This window comes from Gadus macrocephalus, chromosome 6 (genome assembly GCF_031168955.1).
Source record: "Gadus macrocephalus chromosome 6, ASM3116895v1".
Lineage (NCBI taxonomy): Eukaryota > Metazoa > Chordata > Actinopteri > Gadiformes > Gadidae > Gadus > Gadus macrocephalus.
In genome coordinates, this window is record NC_082387.1 from 13,866,233 (window position 1) to 13,886,950 (window position 20,718).

The 20,718-nt window shown below is 42.5% G+C and overlaps 2 protein-coding genes and 1 long non-coding RNA gene across 4 annotated transcripts in view; 1 reads left to right on the forward strand and 2 right to left on the reverse strand.

The window, feature by feature from the left end:
• Window positions 1-214: 214 nt before the first annotated feature.
• Window positions 215-4,255, reverse strand: si:dkey-245n4.2 (uncharacterized). Of its 2 annotated transcripts, none has more exons than XM_060054296.1 (6): window positions 4,101-4,255; window positions 3,341-3,717; window positions 2,924-3,047; window positions 2,211-2,330; window positions 1,627-1,717; window positions 215-1,386 (listed from the first exon to the last, which is right to left on the reverse strand). In XM_060054296.1, the coding sequence occupies exons 1-6, from the start codon at window positions 4,150-4,152 to the stop codon at window positions 1,188-1,190; spliced, it is 963 nt and encodes a 320-aa protein (XP_059910279.1). In that variant the 5' UTR covers window positions 4,153-4,255; the 3' UTR covers window positions 215-1,187. The 2 variants fall into 2 exon arrangements, with proteins under 2 accessions (XP_059910279.1, XP_059910278.1); XM_060054295.1 differs by having other exon boundaries at window positions 2,906-3,047.
• Window positions 4,230-20,718, forward strand: part of LOC132459643 (uncharacterized) — a 51,581-nt gene continuing 35,092 nt past the window's right edge. Inside the window, exons 1-2 of the long non-coding RNA XR_009526278.1 lie at window positions 4,230-4,408; window positions 4,966-5,126. This is a non-coding gene — a long non-coding RNA (uncharacterized LOC132459643). The remainder of the gene's footprint in view (window positions 4,409-4,965; window positions 5,127-20,718) is intronic.
• Window positions 10,447-20,701, reverse strand: LOC132459639 (arrestin domain-containing protein 3-like). Its single transcript, XM_060054293.1, has 5 exons — window positions 20,526-20,701; window positions 13,975-14,116; window positions 12,803-12,899; window positions 12,105-12,361; window positions 10,447-11,907 (listed from the first exon to the last, which is right to left on the reverse strand). The coding sequence occupies exons 2-5, from the start codon at window positions 13,975-13,977 to the stop codon at window positions 11,710-11,712; spliced, it is 555 nt and encodes a 184-aa protein (XP_059910276.1). The 5' UTR covers window positions 13,978-14,116; window positions 20,526-20,701; the 3' UTR covers window positions 10,447-11,709.

The following is a 20,718-nucleotide window of genomic DNA, read 5'->3' on the forward strand; positions in this document are numbered from 1 at the left end:
AAATGTCCATGCCACTGGGGAGTGCCAGGACTTTCAGAATCCTCATCAGGCTATAGTTAACGCGCCCACTCCTAAAACAACATTCAGAGAAAGTTGCAATAGAGTGGCCACAAATCACCCCTTTCTTGATAACCTTCTCATTCCTTTTTTGCAGGACAGATATGTATTAAACAAAAACATGAGCAACGTGAGCAATGCTACAAAAGACACAAACTAAAGTTAAAACGTTTATTTAGAATAAGTATATTTTATTATGCCATGAAACATCTGGCGTACATGTTTAGAAATGATGCAAGAACTGACATCAATTTACTAAGGTGCAGCAAGTCAGAGTACATAGTCAGTATCACAAAAGTGCATTAGTCAATAAAACAAGTTTAAACTAGTGCTGTCAGTTAACGGCGCTAACGCAAACCAATTTTAACGGCGTTAATTTTCGCGCGATTAACGCAATTTTTTATTTATTTTTTGGGCTCAAAACAAAGAAGCAGTAGCCTGACTGCTATTTTCAAGGCAGTACGTTTTTATGTTCATCGTTCAATTGCACTATAGGCTTTTTTTTTGTATCGTCCTGCTTTGATCAGTATATGCCAATGTTGTTATCAATAAAAAAAAAAATTGCACAAGGCAAGCCGATGCACTTCTCCATGTTGATAAGAGCATTAAAATGAGAAAAACTAATGGGACAAAGAAATCAAGGGATATTTAAAATAGAAAAGTTTTTGCGAAATCTTGAGTTAACTATGACATTAATGCGATTAATCGCAATAAATATTTTAATTGCTTGACAGCACTAGTTTAAACACATTCTTCAAGCAACCAAAACTAAATCTGTTAAAAATCTGTTACAGATTACTTAAATATCTATACAGCTAGAGTTTATGTAGAATAGAATGTGGAATGCATGAACAAATACACACTTTTAATTACATTACATACAGTCGGTTAATTCTGTAAAAAGAGGAGCAATTAAATCTTAAATATTCACCTTGTGTGCAAGTGTTGATGTTGGAAAGAAAACCTGCACACCACATCTGCTGAGCATAAATCTTGTCAGGCAGCAGGCAGTTTATCCATACCCTTTCATGCATCCCACGCACACACACAGACATGCGGGCGAGCATAACACACACTATGGTCCACATTTACCTTAGTCTCAGATGCCCTGCAGATCATACACAAGCCATTCAGCCTTCGTAAAGAGGAGTAACAGTGCCATCTTTCCACTCAATCAGGATCTCTCCTCGTAGAGAGGGTGAGGCGTGCGGGAGGCACGCGGCGTGGCTGGTGAGTGGGGCCCTTTCACTCTGCACCGGAGACCCAGGAATGCTCACCTCTTCCCTCGGAGAGAAGGACTTCAGCACACACACCACCTTCTTCCTCCTCCTGGAATGGCAATGACAAGTAACCAAAAAGATGGTTCTCCCCATGTTCAACAATTATATGTACATTCTGCTGATTGGAAAACATTGATTTTGAAAGCACAGATTCAGGGTTTGTCATCAGCCATGAGTGTACAGCGATGTGTACAGCGAGTCCTTGGTCTAACTTTGATCGCATCAAAATGTATTATGCATGAATGCTTATAAAGACATCTTGGGAAAGACTATCCAGAGTGGGTCTTACCTGTTGGAGTACACATTGAGGATTAGAATCACAGTCCCCAGCACTAAAGCCACAGAGCTGAGGACCAACATAGTTATCTTCCAGCTCATTCCTACAATCAACAAAAAACCTTGATCAACAAACAATAGGATTATTTCAACACGAGCAAAAAGCTCACCACCAATGGCAAATCCCTTTGATATAATAAACCTCTCTGAGGCTTTAAAGCCACACATGTAGGCTGCCTCTCACAATGCACCAACCAAAGAACATAAATTCAATGTATTTAGCTTGACACCTCCAATGGTATCCAATGGGATTAATAAAGTCCTCTGAATCTAAAGTTTAAAGCTGTATTTATAATCATTTGTTGTTTTCTTGGATAGACAAAACAAATATTATTCTATACAACTTTGCTTCACTCTATTATTTTCTTAACATGTCATTTCTGATTGAGACTCAAATGCATACTTATTGAAAACCACAATAGTCGAAAATCACTTTACTGCAGTTGTGCACACTTGAAAATTCACATCAGGTAAGTCCTTAAATAGTTACACTTTTTATATCCAAACAGAAAATACCAACCAAAGCAATTCACTCACCATAGTCCATGGTGAAAAACACCATGGTGGGATTCCCGGGTGCTTTTGTGCTTATGAACAAAGGGACTGGTTCAGACACTTGGTCCTTTTGATAATCATCAAAGCTCAATACATCTCCAACTGAAAGTGCAAAGATGTGGAGATTGTCATTGCTTTATATAAGAACAAAATCCACCAAACTCCACTATTGTGATATAAAGCCTTAATGGTTGAATTTCATGAGTGACATATTTAATACATTTGAGAAGATATCTTCAGTTAAACACTACTTACAAATCTGTATCATGACATTTATTCCTTTTGTGTGGACAGCAAATGTTTCATAACTATTAAAGTATACAATTTAACTCTACCTCGAAGGAAGAAGCAAATATCAAAGCATTTGACTCTTCTACCCCAAACTGTGAGACTTAATGAAAAAAGATACACAGAGAGAGAGAGAGATACACACACAGAGAGAGAGAGATACACACACAGAGAGAGAGAGAGAGAGAGAGAGAGAGAGAGAGAGAGAGAGAGAGAGAGAGAGAGAGAGAGAGAGAGAGAGAGAGAGAGAGAGAGAGAGAGAGAGAGAGAGAGAGAGAGAGAGAGAGAGAGAGAGAGAGAGAGAGAGAGAGAGAGAGAGAGAGAGAGAGACACACACACACACACACACAGAGACAGAGAGTGTGTGTGTGTGTGTGTGTGTTTGTTACTCGGTTGAGGCTTTGTACTGGAAATTACACTTGGAGGGACCACAAGATGCAATGGATCCCCCTGATTCCGAAAGTGGCGTTGGCTGTCGTCCATCTCACTGCACAACGTCTGGTTGTCAAGTGTCAGCCACCTGTTTCCATGCTATTAGAGTATACATATAGTTATTTCCATGCTATTAGAGTATATACATTATATAGTTATTATATAGAAAATTATCAACAGTGAGCATGGAAGAAATCTTTATAAATGTTCCAACTGTATCAATTATCCACCATTCAACCGCCTGTATGTAGCCCATATGTTTATAAACATCTTTCAACTTACTTGGTATTAAGTTGGTTTTACATGTTTATAAATGTCTTTTTTTGTGTGTATTTTCAAAAGCGGCTTCAAATAAAATGTATTCCTATTATTAAAAGCTAAGCGGGCGTTACCTGCTTCTGCTCCTTGGACAGAAATACCAGAGCGGAGTCTTTGGTGGCGATGAGGTGAACACCCCTGCCTTGCAGTGTCAGGTGGCCTCTTTTGGAGCAGGACCATGCTTGTTTACGACGTCCGTTCCTCCCCCCGTCCCCCTCTGTCCTGTCAGCGCAGGGTTGGAGATGGACTCCCTCGTATTGCTCCGCGGGGGCGGTCACACACTGCCCCGTGTGGCCGTTCACCAGGGCTGCACTCCCAGTCTGCCAGTGCCACTCTTGCAGGGGGTTAGCGGGACTACAGTCCACTGTGGACACCCTGCCCTGGGGTCGTCCTACCTGGGCCTGCAGACATTTCCCCAGCAGCTTGTTCCGGATCATGAAGCTGGAAGCCTCTATTATCGGAGAATATAAAAGATAGAACCATGTGCCAAACACAAATATCAAACGATGTGATGAATCCCCAGTGGGATTCGAACCACTAACCTCTTCACTATTCGTGCCATCCGTGCTTTACACATTTCTAGAACCCGAGGGGTTCTTACATCTATAAAAACAACTGGAAGCAACGTTTATTCGAAACTCCCATTGATGCGCAGCCAGCCATATAATCTGGGGTTGTTTAGTTGTTGAATGTTTGGTAGATCAAGCGTGAACATGGAAAGGGTTATCGCTATTAGTTTGGTCCTACGTCCCATCCCAGTAAGCGACGTCCAGCACAATGACAATACATTAATAAGCAGCTTATCAAATAACTCAACGAAAGATAAACTCCTACCATTGCAGATGAGCGCAGCAAGAACCCAGAGCAGGACGAGACTTGTGCCCATTGCGTAGAATATAATAAAGTTGAGCAGAAGGTGAGCTGCTCCGGCAGTAGTACAGCCTGCAGCACGCAGCACGCAGAATTCAGGGGGCGTGTGTGAATTTGCATGGAAATGCTCTTCAATCCCCCAATCAGATGTTTGCTTGCATTCACAGGCTTCTGTGATGAGCATGTGGGTAAAGACATAAGCAAACGAATTAATAGACCGAGATACTTCCCTGCAGTTATTAAAGTGAGCCCGCTCTTAGCTGCATCCATGGGTGAGCAAATTATGTAATCTGATGAACAAACATAGATGAACAATTTAGGGAACCCTTTTTTGTTTTGTGGCAGGTGTATGCTGCACAACTTAACGTTAAACGGAATTTGCCTGCGATCATAAGCAATCTATGTTGTGTCTTCTGTCGGAAGCCCATGGACTACTAATTAGAACCGAAGTGCATAAATCTGTTTTACAGGGAAAACACCATGGTCTGAATAGTATCGTCCACTCGTTAAAATTGAGATATGGGACGGCTTTGTACCCGGATAGTCACGTGTTGTTTTCACCAACTTTGTGGAAATACGTAGTAAAGACTAATCAAAACAAAAAGGCAATTGGTCAAGGGGTAGTAGCTATAAGAGTTGCGTTGTGCCGTGCTGCCCTGTTGCACATTCCGTGTGTCATTATTAGGCCTGATGGTATTTGCTCATGTTTTTTTTAACTCCTTATTGGTCAAACTTAATGTCATATTTGTGTGTGATTTGACACATGATATAGGCCTATGTACAGTTAAAACATGTTATATTCATTCTGGAATTAAATGTCATTGAACAGGTCAAACTGGACGTGGCATTTCGCAGGACCCCAGAGGCTGAAAGAGACCTATAGGCCCCAACACAGCCCTGCTGCTCTCCTTATGCCTCCTAAAGCCCACTTCCAGCTTGGCTGAGGACGTCAAGGCAGGAGAAGACCCCATCTGCAGTGTGAACCTCACTGTGAGTCAGTTTGGATGAAAGTGGCAACTTACCTTACATATGATATATGGGTCAAAACTATGTTGTTAATCAAAAGAACCAAATTAGCCAACCAACTTGTCAAATAACTAGTGGAGTTAGCGTAAAGATACTTGGTCTACGCAATGGTTTATCCATGCGTAGGTGGATAAGACTTTGATCACGACTCACTATTTCCACTTAGTTTGAAAGACAACCTAATATGCATACTCAAAGTATTTTGATTATGTAAATAACAAATTGTTCTCTATTTTCACAACAACATAGCCAGGGATTATTAGACTGTTGCAGTAATCAAGTTTCGACATTATGAATTATACAACAAACAAAGTTAAAGGGTTGCCTAAATATGTGGTGGTCAGCAATTAGTGTGAAAAAAGTGATGTGGTAGTCCTACCAGGAGAAATAGAGGCTACATGATATTTATTGACTGATTTTTCGTAATCAGACTTTATATCATTGGCTAGTTAAGGCAGAAAATGCAAGCACACTCTGGAAATGGATATCCTTAATAATATCAATAGATGCCAGATAAAGGCCTAATTGGAAACCATCAAATAATAAATTAATATAAAATGCAATCCATCCATTTAATAGTTGCATATACCCCCACAATATATGATATTTATATTGTGTATTAAAAACATAGCTCTAGTTAATTTTAAGATGCATGGCTAATTGGTTACAGCTTGTGTGTGAAGGTTAAACAAATAAATAAGTTTGTCTCCAATATTTGTCGACACTCTGGCGCCACCTGGCTGCTTCAGGGTGTAGGTGGGACATCCAGAGCTGCTTCCCTTCTGTAGTAGCACTGTTCCCCTACTTGTTCCTAACCATACTCAATTAAAAATGAGCCATTTGTTATCCTTTATTACTGTGACTTAAAAAACACACATTAGCGACATAAAAAAACAAAAGTAGCAAAGCTAAGTCTGAATAAAATAAAGTATATGATGTGTTTAAATGTAGAACACATTTACAGATGGGACCAGTGTATATTGAGGTGACTGAAGGGTTCAAGTCGCGTGGTCAGGTGGGAGAATCCAAGCGTACGGTGGGGGACGCTCCATGAAATGTGGGCTGTTCATGGACACAGCCTGAGCGAGGGCGTAGGGGTATGCCTGGAAATGGTTGGATTTGCTGTGGCATTGGATAAGCCGCTTGTCCAGGAAGGGAAACCTGTACGGCGAAATTTCTCTGGGTAGATGAGATGGACCAACAGGATAAGGAGTGGGAAATGTGGAAGGGGAAGGATAGAGGTGTCCAACAGTTGTCCCTGTGGGGTAGAGGTCTGATTCACTAGCACTCTGACTCTGTCCATCAGTTGTCCCTGTGGGGTATGTGACGGAAGAAACAGAATATGACGTCTGAATGAAATAACATTATCAAAATACCATAACAGCAGGATTGCAGAGAGTATTAAAAAACAATAGATCTAAGAAATTAGACATTTTTTGCAAAACAATGTCATTATAAGAAACTAGTTAGATTACAGTTAAAAAATAAATGGGTGCAGGCTGATGATTATTATGGTCTTGTTAAGAATAGCTTTCGCCAAATGTCATGCAGTACCTTTTCCTCCGGTCCCCCACAGTGTTCATCATCTATTTCCTTTTTCACATCCATTATCCCAGGAGGCTGCGGCCCTCTGGTATGAAAGACAGATTTAACTGAAAAACTTTGTCGTAGGTGATTTCATACTAAACAACTGCAAACTTGCACTATATACTTTCAACAAGTACATTATTTTGCGATCGTGTTATTCTTATTTGAGGAGGCCTAAGTCTGAATATTTTTTGGCGCACGCAAAACTTGGCTTTTGGGCGTACGTACACTTTTAGTAACGATCCCACGCACAGTTTTATAAATGAGACCCCAGAAGTTTGTTGGGTTTGCAAAAAAGGTCTGGTGGTGTATTTTGTACAAAAATCAAGGAAAACTGACTTAGAATACTTAAAACAAGTGCAGGATGTGGGCTTAGCCATTGTAGAAAAAACTTTTTGCTGTGTAATCAGCCACACCTGGCACTCTGTCCATCTCCTATTATGTGCACACAGGCACTCAATACCTGTAGAGGTCACCAAAAGCAAGCATTGCGCACAAATAATACCAGACAGAATCTCTCTCTCTCTCTCTCTCTCTCTCTCTCTCTCTCTCTCTCTCTCTCTCTCTCTCTCTCTCTCTCTCTCTCTCTCTCTCTCTCTCTCTCTCTCTCTCTCTCTTCCCCCCCCCCCTGGTGGTAGAAAAACTACCTGTAACACTTTAACTAAATAAGTGCGTTCAAGGAGTCTGGCTCATGAAAGACAAAGACTTTTTTATTACTCTCAAACAAGTAAGAAAACAAAGACGAATTGGTTTGACAAAGAACACACACCCACGCACTGTTTAACCAATCACAGAGCCCCCACAACTTCCGGTCTGGGATAGCGATTCCACCAAGTTCACAACCAGCTTAAACACACACACACACACACACACACACACACACACACACACACACACACACACACACACAGTTTAACCACTCACAGAGACCCCCAAAACTTCCTGGCCATTGCCTGTCCTGGTGGTAGATAACCCGCCTGGACTAAACTAAAATGGTTGGAAACAAATAAGTGAAGAGTTGGTGATCAAGTTTGAATACATTTGAGATAGATATCAATCATATATCCAATAGAATCATTTTAGCACCTGTGAAACAAGAAATACTGTAACATCTATGGAAGTCAATGTGACCAACTGAACATATAAAATGTAATATAAAAACTACAACTGTTGATACAATAAGTGTAATGATGTATAAGTAAAAAAAGTATTGAATAGCTCAATCAATCAATCAATCAATCAATCAATCCTCGGTATTTATATACCGCTTTCTTTCTCATATGGCTTCCATCCCGAAGGGATAAAAACCGAGCTCAAAGCGGTCTGTACCTGAAAGTGTTAGTTTTATTATATATTTTTTATTATTATTATTATTATTATTTTTTTGTGTCATCGGTTGCTGGGGTCCAAAAAATATAACCAGGTCGAGATCTTATTTTTTTATTTTATTTTTTTCTTCTGGGTAAAAAATATATAAGAAATAAATATAAAGAAGTTAAATAGTTTGAGTTAAATATTAGAAAAAGCTCTCTCGAAAAGATGTCCTTTTAGTCTACTTTTAAAAATTTCATAATTTACAGAGTTTCTTACATTTATAGGTAGATCGTTCCATTTAGAAGTCAAAGATATCTTTACATTTCTTTTTTTCGGAAACAATATTAAGATCGTCCCTTCCAACTCTTAGTTCTCTAGTAGGGCTATGCATAGAAAAGCTTTCCGCAATATAACATGGACTTTTTCCAGAGACAACATTGAACATTAGCAAACTGAGTTTAAAATCTATCCGATCTTCGATGGGGAGAAAGTGGGCTTTCTTAAGGAACTTGGAGGTGGAGCACTTCTTAGGAACGTCATAGATGAGGCGAACAGCTGCATTTTCAACCTTTTGCAGTTTCTTTAGATGACATTTAGGAGTCAGTGCAAGGAGACTGTTGCAGTAATCAAGTTTCGACAGTATCATGTTGTGTACAAGCTTGATTCTCATGTCAATACTCAGTGAGCGCTTAATCCTTCCTAGATTACGGAGATGGAAGTAACTAGCTCTGCACTTCTCTTGGATGAACTTGATCATGCTGAGTTTTGAGTCCAGTGAGACGCCAAGGGTCTTAGCGACGTCGCAACTGTCGACATCGGAGTTATCATAGAGTACAGTGAAGCTTAGGTCTTCTGAGTTCCGCTTGGACTTAACAAGGATCATTTTTGTCTTATCGGTGTTGATCTTGAGGTAATTTTGTACCATCCACTGTCGTATCTCAAGGAGGCATGCTTCAATATCTTCTTTTGTTTGCTGGCTGCTCTGCATATCAACACTGACATACAGTTGGGTATCGTCTGCGTAGATTTGTATGGAGATGCCATGCTTTTATAGAGTATGAATAGTAGGGGACCTAGCAGTGACCCTTGGGGGACTCCAAAGATCAGGTTAAAGATAATACTTGATGCATTCTTTATCTTGACTCTATAGGTTCGCTTCGTCAGGTAGGATACAATCCACTTGATAACATCACCTTTGATGCCGAACTCAGACTTTAGCTTGTCAATCAGGATGTTGTGATCTGAACTAAATGTGCGATAATAAATATGTACTTGCCTATTGCTCATTTTCCAGCCTAACATTGTTAAAAGTAGTCCAATTGGGCGGGAAATACGCCCAATCTGGCATCACTGCCTGCACGGCCTCGCGCCCTAACCTCAGTGCAAATCATTGAGACCGACTGAAAACAAGCCGACATGGAACTTAAACTGTGATTTTTAAAAAAGTATAGAGGTAATCGAAATTCTGTTTTCAGATTATTAAAGATACCAGTGTGTTGATTTGTTAAACCTTTGAACGAGGGTTAGCGATAAAATATTGACCAAGTTACGAAGTATGAAGTACTAGTAAGTGTCAGAGAATGGGCGGACGAGAGGCTGCATTGGCTAAAGTGGTTTGGATGCAGGTTGTTTTATAACAAGGAAAGGCAAAGTTGTGCATTACAATGCAAACACGACAATAATTGGCACCAATCTGGCGCACATAGAAGAGCAATTGACTGAATAAATGCCAGGTATAGCCTATCGGACACGCAATCAGTGCACTTGCAAATGATTGCCTGCAGTATGACCGATCGTGGTGGTCTGACATTATTTAACCATCCATCTACAGCAAATACGTTCAGACAGATTCATCATTGAACGTGTACGAAAAGCAGGTTTGTCTAACCCGGCGGATTCTGACAGACAGCCCACAACAAGCCAAACATCACCACGGCGGGAGTGCCCTCTCTCTCTTGAACGCAAGTACGCAACCACTATGACTCCAAGGCTAGGCTTCTTCACTAGGACAACAACCAACCACAAGGCCTTCATAACCATACAATATGCCGAAGCCGGAAAGGACACACGCACAGTCGCAGACACTCATCTTATGCACAACAATCAGTTCTATCATCAATATTCAGTCGCTGCAAAGATTTAAAAAATAGCCACATGCTACTTCCTGTTGGGGCCGGAAGTACGCACAATCTAAAGTACCCCTATCTGGGGTATGTCATTTACTACTCTTTCTTATGCTTATATTAGCATTAGGCTATTTGTTATGCTTAAGTACTGAGTCAAAGTGTGAGTACTCTGGCAAGAAAGGTAAGGTACAACCACAAATAATTGTAAGTGCTATTATTCTCAGTACCCAGAGTGCTCAGTGTCTCATGTGCCAGTGGATCCATAGTACATCTGGATATGTAAGTTACAGAAGTCGTTTTTTATTGTATTTTTTATTGGTACAATTATTCTAAAAATACACTTCATTGATTAGCAGCAAAGAGCAAGCAAAAGTGTCCAGACATCTAGCTACATTTGGCAAGGTTATTTTAAATGCATGTCAGAGAAACATACAAAGAATAACAATATATTTAAGCAGGCTCATACGAAAGGTAGAGAAGAGAACAGGAAATGTAGACGATACAGGATTATTTAAAACGAACGATTAACTTTAGTACGTCCAACTGTTTTTCCACCCTTTCAGCTTGTAGGCATGATACTGATCATACTTTATTCATACGTATAGTGTATAATAATAAAAATTCTTATATTTTCAAATGTGTCACACATTTCTGCCATACATGCATGGCTGAATAAAGTCTTCAATATAAAATGGTCCATTGAAGGGATATTGTGGTCACACTACTGCAGTTGTAGACCACATGCAACCAGGTGTGTTTGAATGACATCACTGGCCATGGTTGAGCCCTGAGAGGAAACCACAAAATACCAAAGGCCTTTAAACTTCCCCATTTTAGACATTGAATAAAGCTCTTCATAGCATATGTGTATATATGCTTAAAATTAATGAACCGTAGGTTGCATATTGAGGTGTATATATATACATATACATTTATCCCATGGCGCGTTTCCATGTTTCGAAAACCACGACAATGAATCATCAGCGCTTTCTGTTCAATTATTTTGGCGGTTTATCGTTGGTTGCCGGGGGGAACATAGACAGATACGAAGGAGGTTCTTCATATTGCGGGGATAGAAAATCGGTGCCCATCCCGGGATTGGCGGCGAAATGCTAAACGTGGGGCCGTTGTAGCAGGAGGCCAACAACGGCGGGGCGTACTGGTCGGGGTCGAACGTCGGCGCAGAGGGCAGAGCCCCCGGAGCCGCCGGCGGAGGAGGAGGGTGGAGCACTGGGGGGTGCGCTGAGGGCTGGACCGGGGGTCCATACGGACACTTGTTGTGTGGCACGGGCTGGTAGCAAGCTGCTCCCATGGCACCAGGCGCAGCGGGGCCCGGGCCCCAGGCTGCTGGGGCCCCGGAGTCTGCTGGGGGCCTGGAGGCTGCTTGGGGCCAGAAGGCTGCTAGGTGCCCGAAGGCTGCTGAGCGGCCAAAGCACCCCAAGAAGGGACCATAGGCTGAGGGGCTTATGGTCCCTCAGCCTATGGTCGCTCAGCAGGCCTAGGGTCCCTGCTGAGGGACCCTAGGCCTGCTGATGCGGAGCTGGCTGAGAGCAGGCGGCGGGGGGAGGGAAGTCGCTGTTGCTTGGGCCCCCGTATGCTACAGGGGGGTACGGCTGGTTCATTCCCCCGGGCCCTGGGTTTAACATGAAGCCGGAACGGGCAATGACCAGTGGAAAATTGATCTCTGGGTCTGTGGCAAAGCTGATGTCCAAGTACACCTAGGGAAACGAGTACACAGTGAGATGTCAACCCAATACCCATTCATCATTTGCATGACTTTTAAATCTAAAATATATATTTGGGTAGGCCTAAATTGGGGACCATCCTACTTCCTAATGGTCGGCACTTAATTTACACAACCTTTTATAAATTTTGGCATATACTATAACCATTTGTCATCACATTGAGCTCCTACCTTAAAATTGTATTTAACTGAAAGGATTTCACAGTTCTGGATGGATAGGATCGTGTCAGGAGGGATCTTCAATGCACAAGTGACTGTTTTTTCACTTTTCTTCTCAATAACCTCCCCAACTAACTTACAGATTTCATGACAATCAAACTTTGTAAAGCCTTGCGCACAGTACTTAACATACTGATTCAAAGAGAACTTGGGGGTCATGTCTTTTGAGGATGTGTTTTTGACTTTAACAATAACTGCCACAGTTTGACCTATGGAAAAAAATATATATTCAATTAACAGATTAGTCCACAGATATTCACATGAAACAACTATGTTGAATTGTTTGTTGTAGTTTGTGTAGAGTAGCTGCAAACAGGGTGGTGCGGTTGGTGCAAAGCGGAAGACATGACCGCCTGTTTGAGAAGCAACATCGTGTCGTTTGTCTAACGGCCTATAGGTGGCTCGTGGTGGTTGGGTGCAAAAAGAGCCGCCACCATTGTTGGTCAATGTGAAAATGTGGTGTCTTACTCTTAAATATCAAGCAAGCATACTTATATTCTTCAATCGACTAAGATCTAAGTGGTAAGGTCAACTTCGTGTGTGTGTGTGTGTGTGTGTGTGTGTGTGTGTGTGTGTGTGTGTGTGTGTGTGTGTGTGTGTGTGTGTGTGTGTGTGTGTGTGTGTGTGTGTGTGTGTGAGAGAGACATTACCCGGGGAGTAGACTCCGCTCTCCACAAACACCTCCATGTGTACGGATCTTTTGGAGAAGATTCCTATGTCTTTATCCACTTGGCCAACCTGGCGGGTCTAGAGTAGAACATGGTGAGCAGGGACAATGTTTGTAAATGTTGACTTAACTGATCAGCTACAGGTAGGTGAACCGGTCTGATACATGACAACCCCAAAGAATTTAAATATAGATTGGATATGTCCATAAATATCTGGCCTCTGGTAATTTTTGACTCCTCCACAAACGGATACTTTTTTAAATACTACTCCTTCTTTCCACAAACTACAACCTCAGTTTTTTGTTGAGCTGTAAAAAGTTCTGTGACATCCATTTATCTATTTCATAAATACAATGACAGAGACTTTCAACGGGGTTGTAGTCATTAGGCATTAGCGGTAGATACATTTGAGTGTCATCAGCGTAACTGTGGTAGGCAATTGAGTTCTTCTTTATAAGTTGACCAAGCGACAGCATGTAAAGGTTAAATAATGGTGGACCCAAGATTGAGCCCTGGGGAAATCCACAGATCAAAGATGTAGAGGAACAGTTTCCAATTGTAACAGACATGCTCCTGTCTAATAGGTAGGATTTGAGTCACCTGATTACAACACCAGTGAAGCCAACCAAGTGCTCTAGTCACTGAAGTAATATGGTGTGGTCCACAGTGTCAAAGGCTGCACTGAGGTCCAGTAATACTAGGATTGATGCCTTTCCTGAATCTGTATTTAGCCAAATGTCACTTTTGACTTTGGCAAGAGCTGTTTCGGTGCTGTGGTTGGCCCGAAAACCTGACTGAAAGTTGTCAAGGCAGTTGTTGAGCGTTAAAAGAGGTTTGTTGATTAAAAACAATTTTTTCAATAATTTTGCCAATGAACGGTAGGTTGGATATGGGCCTGAATATAGAAGCAGTGGGCAGCCACACAGTGCAGGGGGACCAACTCCAGGGCTCCAAGGGCACCGGCAGGAGTATTCACCTAACCCCATGGATGGTTTTCGATTTGTTAATGGAAACTAGAGCACCCAGAGGAAACCTAACTGAACACGAAAAGAACATACTGACTCCATTCAGAAAGCTACCCCCCCATTGAACCAATGACATTCTTACTGTACGACCCAACCTGTTACCAGGTCAAATACGCCAGCCCTACATACCATCAGGAGGCTTGAAATGGCCTTCGATGCAAAGTTGATCTCCTGTTTTACATTGCTGTCCAACCCCCAACTCCTTGAAAGCTTGGTTTCCAGTCTGTAGACGATCCTACCATGAGCCCCGTGGAAGGATGAGGGCAAACTCCTATTAAAGCACACAGAGAAGAACAAATAAAATAATCAGAACTGTCCATGTGTGAGAAAAAAGTAACGTAAGTGGCTGGTCTGTTTCAACTGATGTGAAATATACAACCCAGTCGCCAAGAAAAAACGTCAGTGGTGTACGTTTCCATGAACACTGGATACGTAGCATTTCAACGTAAAAAATAGCGTGTTATACCTACAATATCCACGTGTGCCGCTGTGGAGGCGGGTTTCGGGGTTTGGGTTTCACGGCTTTCGCGGCAAATTGTGGACACGATTGTTTAGGGGGGGGGGTGGGAGACTGTTGATGACCGGGGAGGGGGGGGGGGGGGGAGATACACGTTTGTTGAGGGGGGACGACGACACACGATTGTAGGGGGGGGGGGACACGTTAGTTGAAGGGGGGGGGGGGGGGGGGGGGACACGTTTGTTGAGGGGGGGGGGAGACACGTTTGTAGGGGGGGGGAGCGCTCGACAACGAGAGTTGGTTTTTATTGAACGCTCGACAACGAGAGTTGGTTTTTATTGAACGAGACTTCAACACGGAACAGCTGCGCGAAACGATGGTCACGTCACTCTCGGTGACGGTGTCGACAATAATGAACACACGAACAATGTTAATAGAACAACACACAACCACATAACATCCCGAACCCATTAACCCCACTTAATCCTAACAACAAAACAAGTTAACAAAAGCCCCATTTGTCAACTGAGAACCCCAATTCCCAGAATCCCCTGCGGCTCCGGAACACGGCGTAGCTTATATTAATCTTTATTATCTGAATGGGAAATGCAATATTTTAGGACAGATACACCATTAAACGCGTTTCTAATGACATTTCTAGCGAGAAATGTACATTTTCCTTACATAATCTTCAGTCAGTGAATGTGTATGATCTTTATTAATCTTTATTATCTGAATGGGAAATGCAATATTTTAGGACCGATTCACCGTTAAACGTGTTTCTAATAACATTTCTAGCGAGAAATATACTTTTTAATTGCATAATCTTCAGTCAGTGATTGTGTCTGATCTTTAGTTTTATAGTTATTAGGAGTTGATCGGCTCGCTCGCATGTTTCAACGACGTCAGGTTGCTTTCGCTAAACTAGCAGCTCACGTGCTTCCTGCGTTTGTGTTATTAAACTGTTACTTTATGTAACTTTTAATGATATCATCTTGTTAGAAACACGTATATCTGAGAGCCAACCCAGTCGCCAAAATCATACCTACGTTGACAGTGTACGTTTCGTGAACACTGGATTACGTCGCATTTCAACATAAAATAGCGTGTTATACACACACACACACGCACGCACATGCACAGACACACACACACAAGCACACACACGCACGCACAGACACACAGACACACACACACACACACACACACACACACACGTACACACGCACACGGTGCATTTCGCTGCTAAAACAACAACAAAAAAATATTCCCTCAAATATTATTACTTTCAAAACGTTGGCCAAAATGGCCAATAATATCTTTTTTTTTTGGGATGCTTCTAGGACATTTTGGGTGGATTTTGAACGGTATGTGGGGGGCACGTTTTTTGCAGGACCTGGCAACCCTGCGCTGTTGCCCGAGATCTGGATCCACCCCGGCGTGGTGCCGTCTCCTTTTGACCTTTTGACCCCAGACTACTGGGGGAATAGCTGAATCAATTCATTAGTCAATCAGAAGCATGTAAATATCTTTCCGGTGGCGTAAGAGGACGAACAAGGTGTCCTTCAACATCTACGCTTCCAGGCGATTGCAACGGTGCCACACATGAGCATATTCGAACATGTTTAATGGTAGTAATTAGCTGTCGAAATTGGAGGCCTTAATCAATACTGAGCAGCTATTGATTTGCTTCCCGATAAAGATTTGTCACAAATGACATGTTATTTAGCATCTACACGTTGAGCTGAGTCCAATGACACCAAGAACGACACTCTAGCTAATGGTAACATGTATTTTACATGGTACACCTAGGTCTAGGACATGATGTCGGTGTAGCAAGAGGCCGAGCTTGATCTCATTGGACTCAGCTTAACGTGTAGATGCTAATTAACATGTAATTTGTCAAAAATCTCCATCGGGAAGCAAATCTATAGCTGGTCATTATTGATAAAGGCCTCCAAAATCGACAGCTAATTACTACCCCGAAACATATTCAAATATGATCATGTGTGGCACTGTTGCAATCGTCTCGAAACGTAGATGTCAAAGGACACCTTGTTTGCTCTGTTGCACCACCGGGAAGATATTTTCATACTTCTAATGGATTGATTCATATTTTTAGGTTCTCGGAGTGAGACTTTAAGTGGCTGCAGCAGAAGTGTTGAGACGAAAGATGATATCAAGAGATTTATAGAATATTCCCATTCACATTATGATTCTTCGTCGTAACATCCGACCAAACATCCTTTACATTCACAGAGCGAAGATTATGAAAGTCCAGGCTCAGCAAGTGCTCCATCTCGTTGCACCTGCACCCAGCGGCTCGCTTGCAAGATTTTGGCCTGAAGTTCTTCCCAGACCAACACCCTAGCCATCCAACATGCATATCTGAGAATCAGGCCTCTCTTTAATAATGACAAAAAGTTATGAGAGAAATACACATTAACTTTTTGTTATCTCATAAGCGGCGTGGTGCCGGCTCCTTTTGACCTTTTGACCCCCGACTTCAAAAACGTGGCCACAGGCCAGCTGTGTCTACACACCTTTAGCCACAAATGTACACCTCCATCCCACAAAAAATGGGGACTAGAAACTAACCTCTGTCTTATGTACATTTACTGTACTGTTGGAGGTCACGCCCCTTTGCCGACCTTTTCAAGATAGCTAGGGATGCTAAAATGTTTACACACATTTCCCGGGGCCCCGTGTACGACATATCCGAGATTTGGAGTTCTAGCCCTTAGAGATAAAAAAGTTTTCCCAAATGGAGTGTCATTTGGACAAAGCCCCTCAGAAGTGTAGCCTGCAAGACCTAATGGTTCAGAATGTGGTGGAAAAACAGTTTTTGAGATAGGAAGGTCCTACCGCCCTGAAATTTTAATACCTTATTCTAGGGCCTAACTGGGACCTCCGCACCGAAACTTGGCCCGGTCGGACCCCGAGGGCAGGAAGGGGGGGCCCTTCCTGCCCGAGACTTGGCGCGGTCAGACCCCAAGGGCAGGCCCCCCCTTCCTGCCCTCGGGGTCCGACCGGGCCAAGTTTCGGTGCGGGGGTCCCAGTTAGGCCCTAGAATATGGTATTCAAATTTCAGGGCGGTAGGACCTTCCTATCTCAAAAACTTTTTTTCCACCACATTCTGAACCATTAGGTCTCGCAGGCAAGACTTCTGAAGGGGCTTTGTCCAAATGACAGTCCATTTGGGAAAACATTTTTTCTCTATGGGCTAGAACTACAAATCTTGCATATGTCGTTCTCGGGGCCCCGGGAAATGTGTGTCAACATTTTAGCATCCCTAGCTATCTCGAAAAGGCTGGAAAAGGGGCGTGACCTCCAACGGTACAGTCAATGTACATAAGACAGAGGTTAGTTTCTAGGCCCCATTTTTTGCGGGATGGAGGTGTACATTTGTGGCTTAATGTGTGTAGACACCGCTGGCCTGTGGCCACGTCTTTGAAGTCTGGGGTCAAAAGGTCAAAAGGAGCCGGCACCACGCCGCTTATCAGATAACAAAAAGTGAATCTGTATTTCTCTCATTACATCTTGTCATTATTGAAGAGAGGCCTGATTCTCAGATATGCCTATTGGACTGTTAGGGTATAGGTCTGGGAAGAACTTCAGGCCAAAATCTTGCAAGCGAGCCGCTGGGTGCAGGTGGCTGAGCCTGGACTTTCATAATCTTCGCTCTGTGAATGTAAAGGATGTTTGGTCGGATGTTACGACGAAGAATCATAATGTGAATGGGAATATTCTATAAATCTCTTGATATCATCTTTCGTCTCAACACTTCTGCTGCAGCCACTTAAAGTCTCACTCCGAGAACCTTAAAATATGAATCAATCCATTAGAAGTATGAAAATATCTTCCCGGTGGTGCAGCAGAGCAAACAAGGGGTCCTTTGACATCTACGTTTCGAGACGATTGCAACAGTGCCACACATGATCATATTTGAATATGTTTCGGGGTAGTAATTAGCTGTCGATTTTGGAGGCCTTTATCAATAATGACCAGCTATAGATTTGCTTCCCGATGGAGATTTTTGACAAATTACATGTTAATTAGCATCTACACGTTAAGCTGAGTCCAATGAGATCAAGCTCGGCCTCTTGCTACACCGACATCATGTCCTAGACCTAGGTGTACCATGTAAAATACATGTTACCATTAGCTAGAGTGTCGTTCTTGGTGTCATTGGACTCAGCTCAACGTGTAGATGCTAAATAACATGTCATTTGTGACAAATCTTTATCGGGATGCAAATCAATAGCTGCTCAGTATTGATTAAGGCCTCCAATTTCGACAGCTAATTACTACCATTAAACATGTTCGAATATGCTCATGTGTGGCACCGTTGCAATCGCCTGGAAGCGTAGATGTTGAAGGATACCTTGTTTGTCCTCTTACGCCACCGGAAAGATATTTACATGCTTCTGATTGACTAATGAATTGATTCAGCTATTCCCCCAGAAGTCTGGGGTCAAAAGGTCAAAAGGAGACGGCACCACGCCGGGGTGGATCCAGATCTCGGGCAACAGCGCAGGGTTGCCAGGTCCTGCAAAAAACGTGCCCCCCACATACCGTTCAAAATCCACCCAAAATGTCCTAGAAGCATCCCAAAAAAAATGATATTATTGGCCATTTTGGCCAACGTTTTGAAAGTAATAATATTTGAGGGAATATTTTTTTGTTGTGGTTTTAGCAGCGAAATGCACCGTGTGTGTGTGTGTGTGTGTGTGTGTGTGTGTGTGTGTGTGTGTGTGTGTGTGTGTGTGTGTGTGTGTGTGTGTGTGTGTGTGTGTGTGTGTGTGTGTGTGTGTGTGTGTGTGTGTGTGTGTGTGTGTGTGTGTGTGACACGCTATTTTATGTTGAAATGCGACGTAATCCAGTGTTCACGAAACGTAAACTGTCAACGTAGGTATGATTTTGGCGACTGGGTTGGCTCTCAGATATACGTGTTTCTAACAAGATGATATCATTGAAAGTTACATAAAGTAACAGTTTAATAACACAAACGCAGGAAGCACGTGAGCTGCTAGTTTAGCGAAAGCAACCTGACGTCGTTGAAACATGCGAGCGAGCCGATCAACTCCTAATAACTATAAAACTAAAGATCAGACACAATCACTGACTGAAGATTATGCAATTAAAAAGTATATTTCTCGCTAGAAATGTCATTAGAAACACGTTTAACGGTGAATCGGTCCTAAAATATTGCATTTCCCATTCAGATAATAAAGATTAATAAAGATCATACACATTCACTGACTGAAGATTATGTAAGGAAAATGTACATTTCTCGCTAGAAATGTCATTAGAAACGCGTTTAATGGTGTATCTGTCCTAAAATATTGCATTTCCCATTCAGATAATAAAGATTAATATAAGCTACGCCGTGTTCCGGAGCCGCGGGGGATTCTGGGAATTGGGGTTCTCAGTTGACAAATGGGGCTTTTGTTAACTTGTTTTGTTGTTAGGATTAAGTGGGGTTAATGGGTTCGGGATTTTATGTGGTTGTGTGTTGTTCTATTAACATTGTTCGTGTGTTCATTATTGTCGACACCGTCACCGAGAGTGACGTGACCATCGTTTCGCGCAGCTGTTCCGTGTTGAAGTCTCGTTCAATAAAAACCAACTCTCGTTGTCGAGCGTTCAATAAAAACCAACTCTCGTTGTCGAGCGTCTCCCCCCCCCCTCAACAAACGTGTCCCCCCCCCCCCCCCCCTTCAACTACGTGTCGTCCCCCCCTACAATCGTGTGTCGTCGTCCCCCCTCAACAAACGTGTCTCTCCCCCCCCCCCCCCCCCCCCTCCCCGGTCATCAACAGTCTCCCCCCCCCCCCCCCCCCCCTAAACAATCGTCGTGTCCACAATTTGCCGCGAAAGCCGTGAAACCCAAACCCCGAAACCCGCCTCCACAGCGGCACACGTGGATATTGTAGGTATAACACGCTATTTTTTACGTTGAAATGCTACGTATCCAGTGTTCATGGAAACGTACACCACTGACGTTTTTTCTTGGCGACTGGGTTGAAATATAGGATGTATTGTACTGTGGAAACCAGATGAAGTTGCATTCTGGGTCTGCCCCTGTTGATAAAGCCCCATGGAAATCGAAAATGAACTGAGAAGTCCCAGTCTCGCATGCATTAGTGAATTTGCCAAGGGATTTAAGGCTTGGTGTATTCCGTTACCTTAATATGAATTGGATTGAGAATTAAATTACCTACCCGGATGGAATGTTGATGCTGAATTTATACGAGTGATTTCCCTTGGAGATTCGAGTGTCTGCATGAGAAATGTCATTGTGTTAAATATATAGTTATCATGATAAGCGTATGAAAAAGGAATGCGATCATACTTGATTTTAAAATAACAGTGCATTTGAGCGTTATAGAAAGTCTTGCAACGTGTAAGCTCATT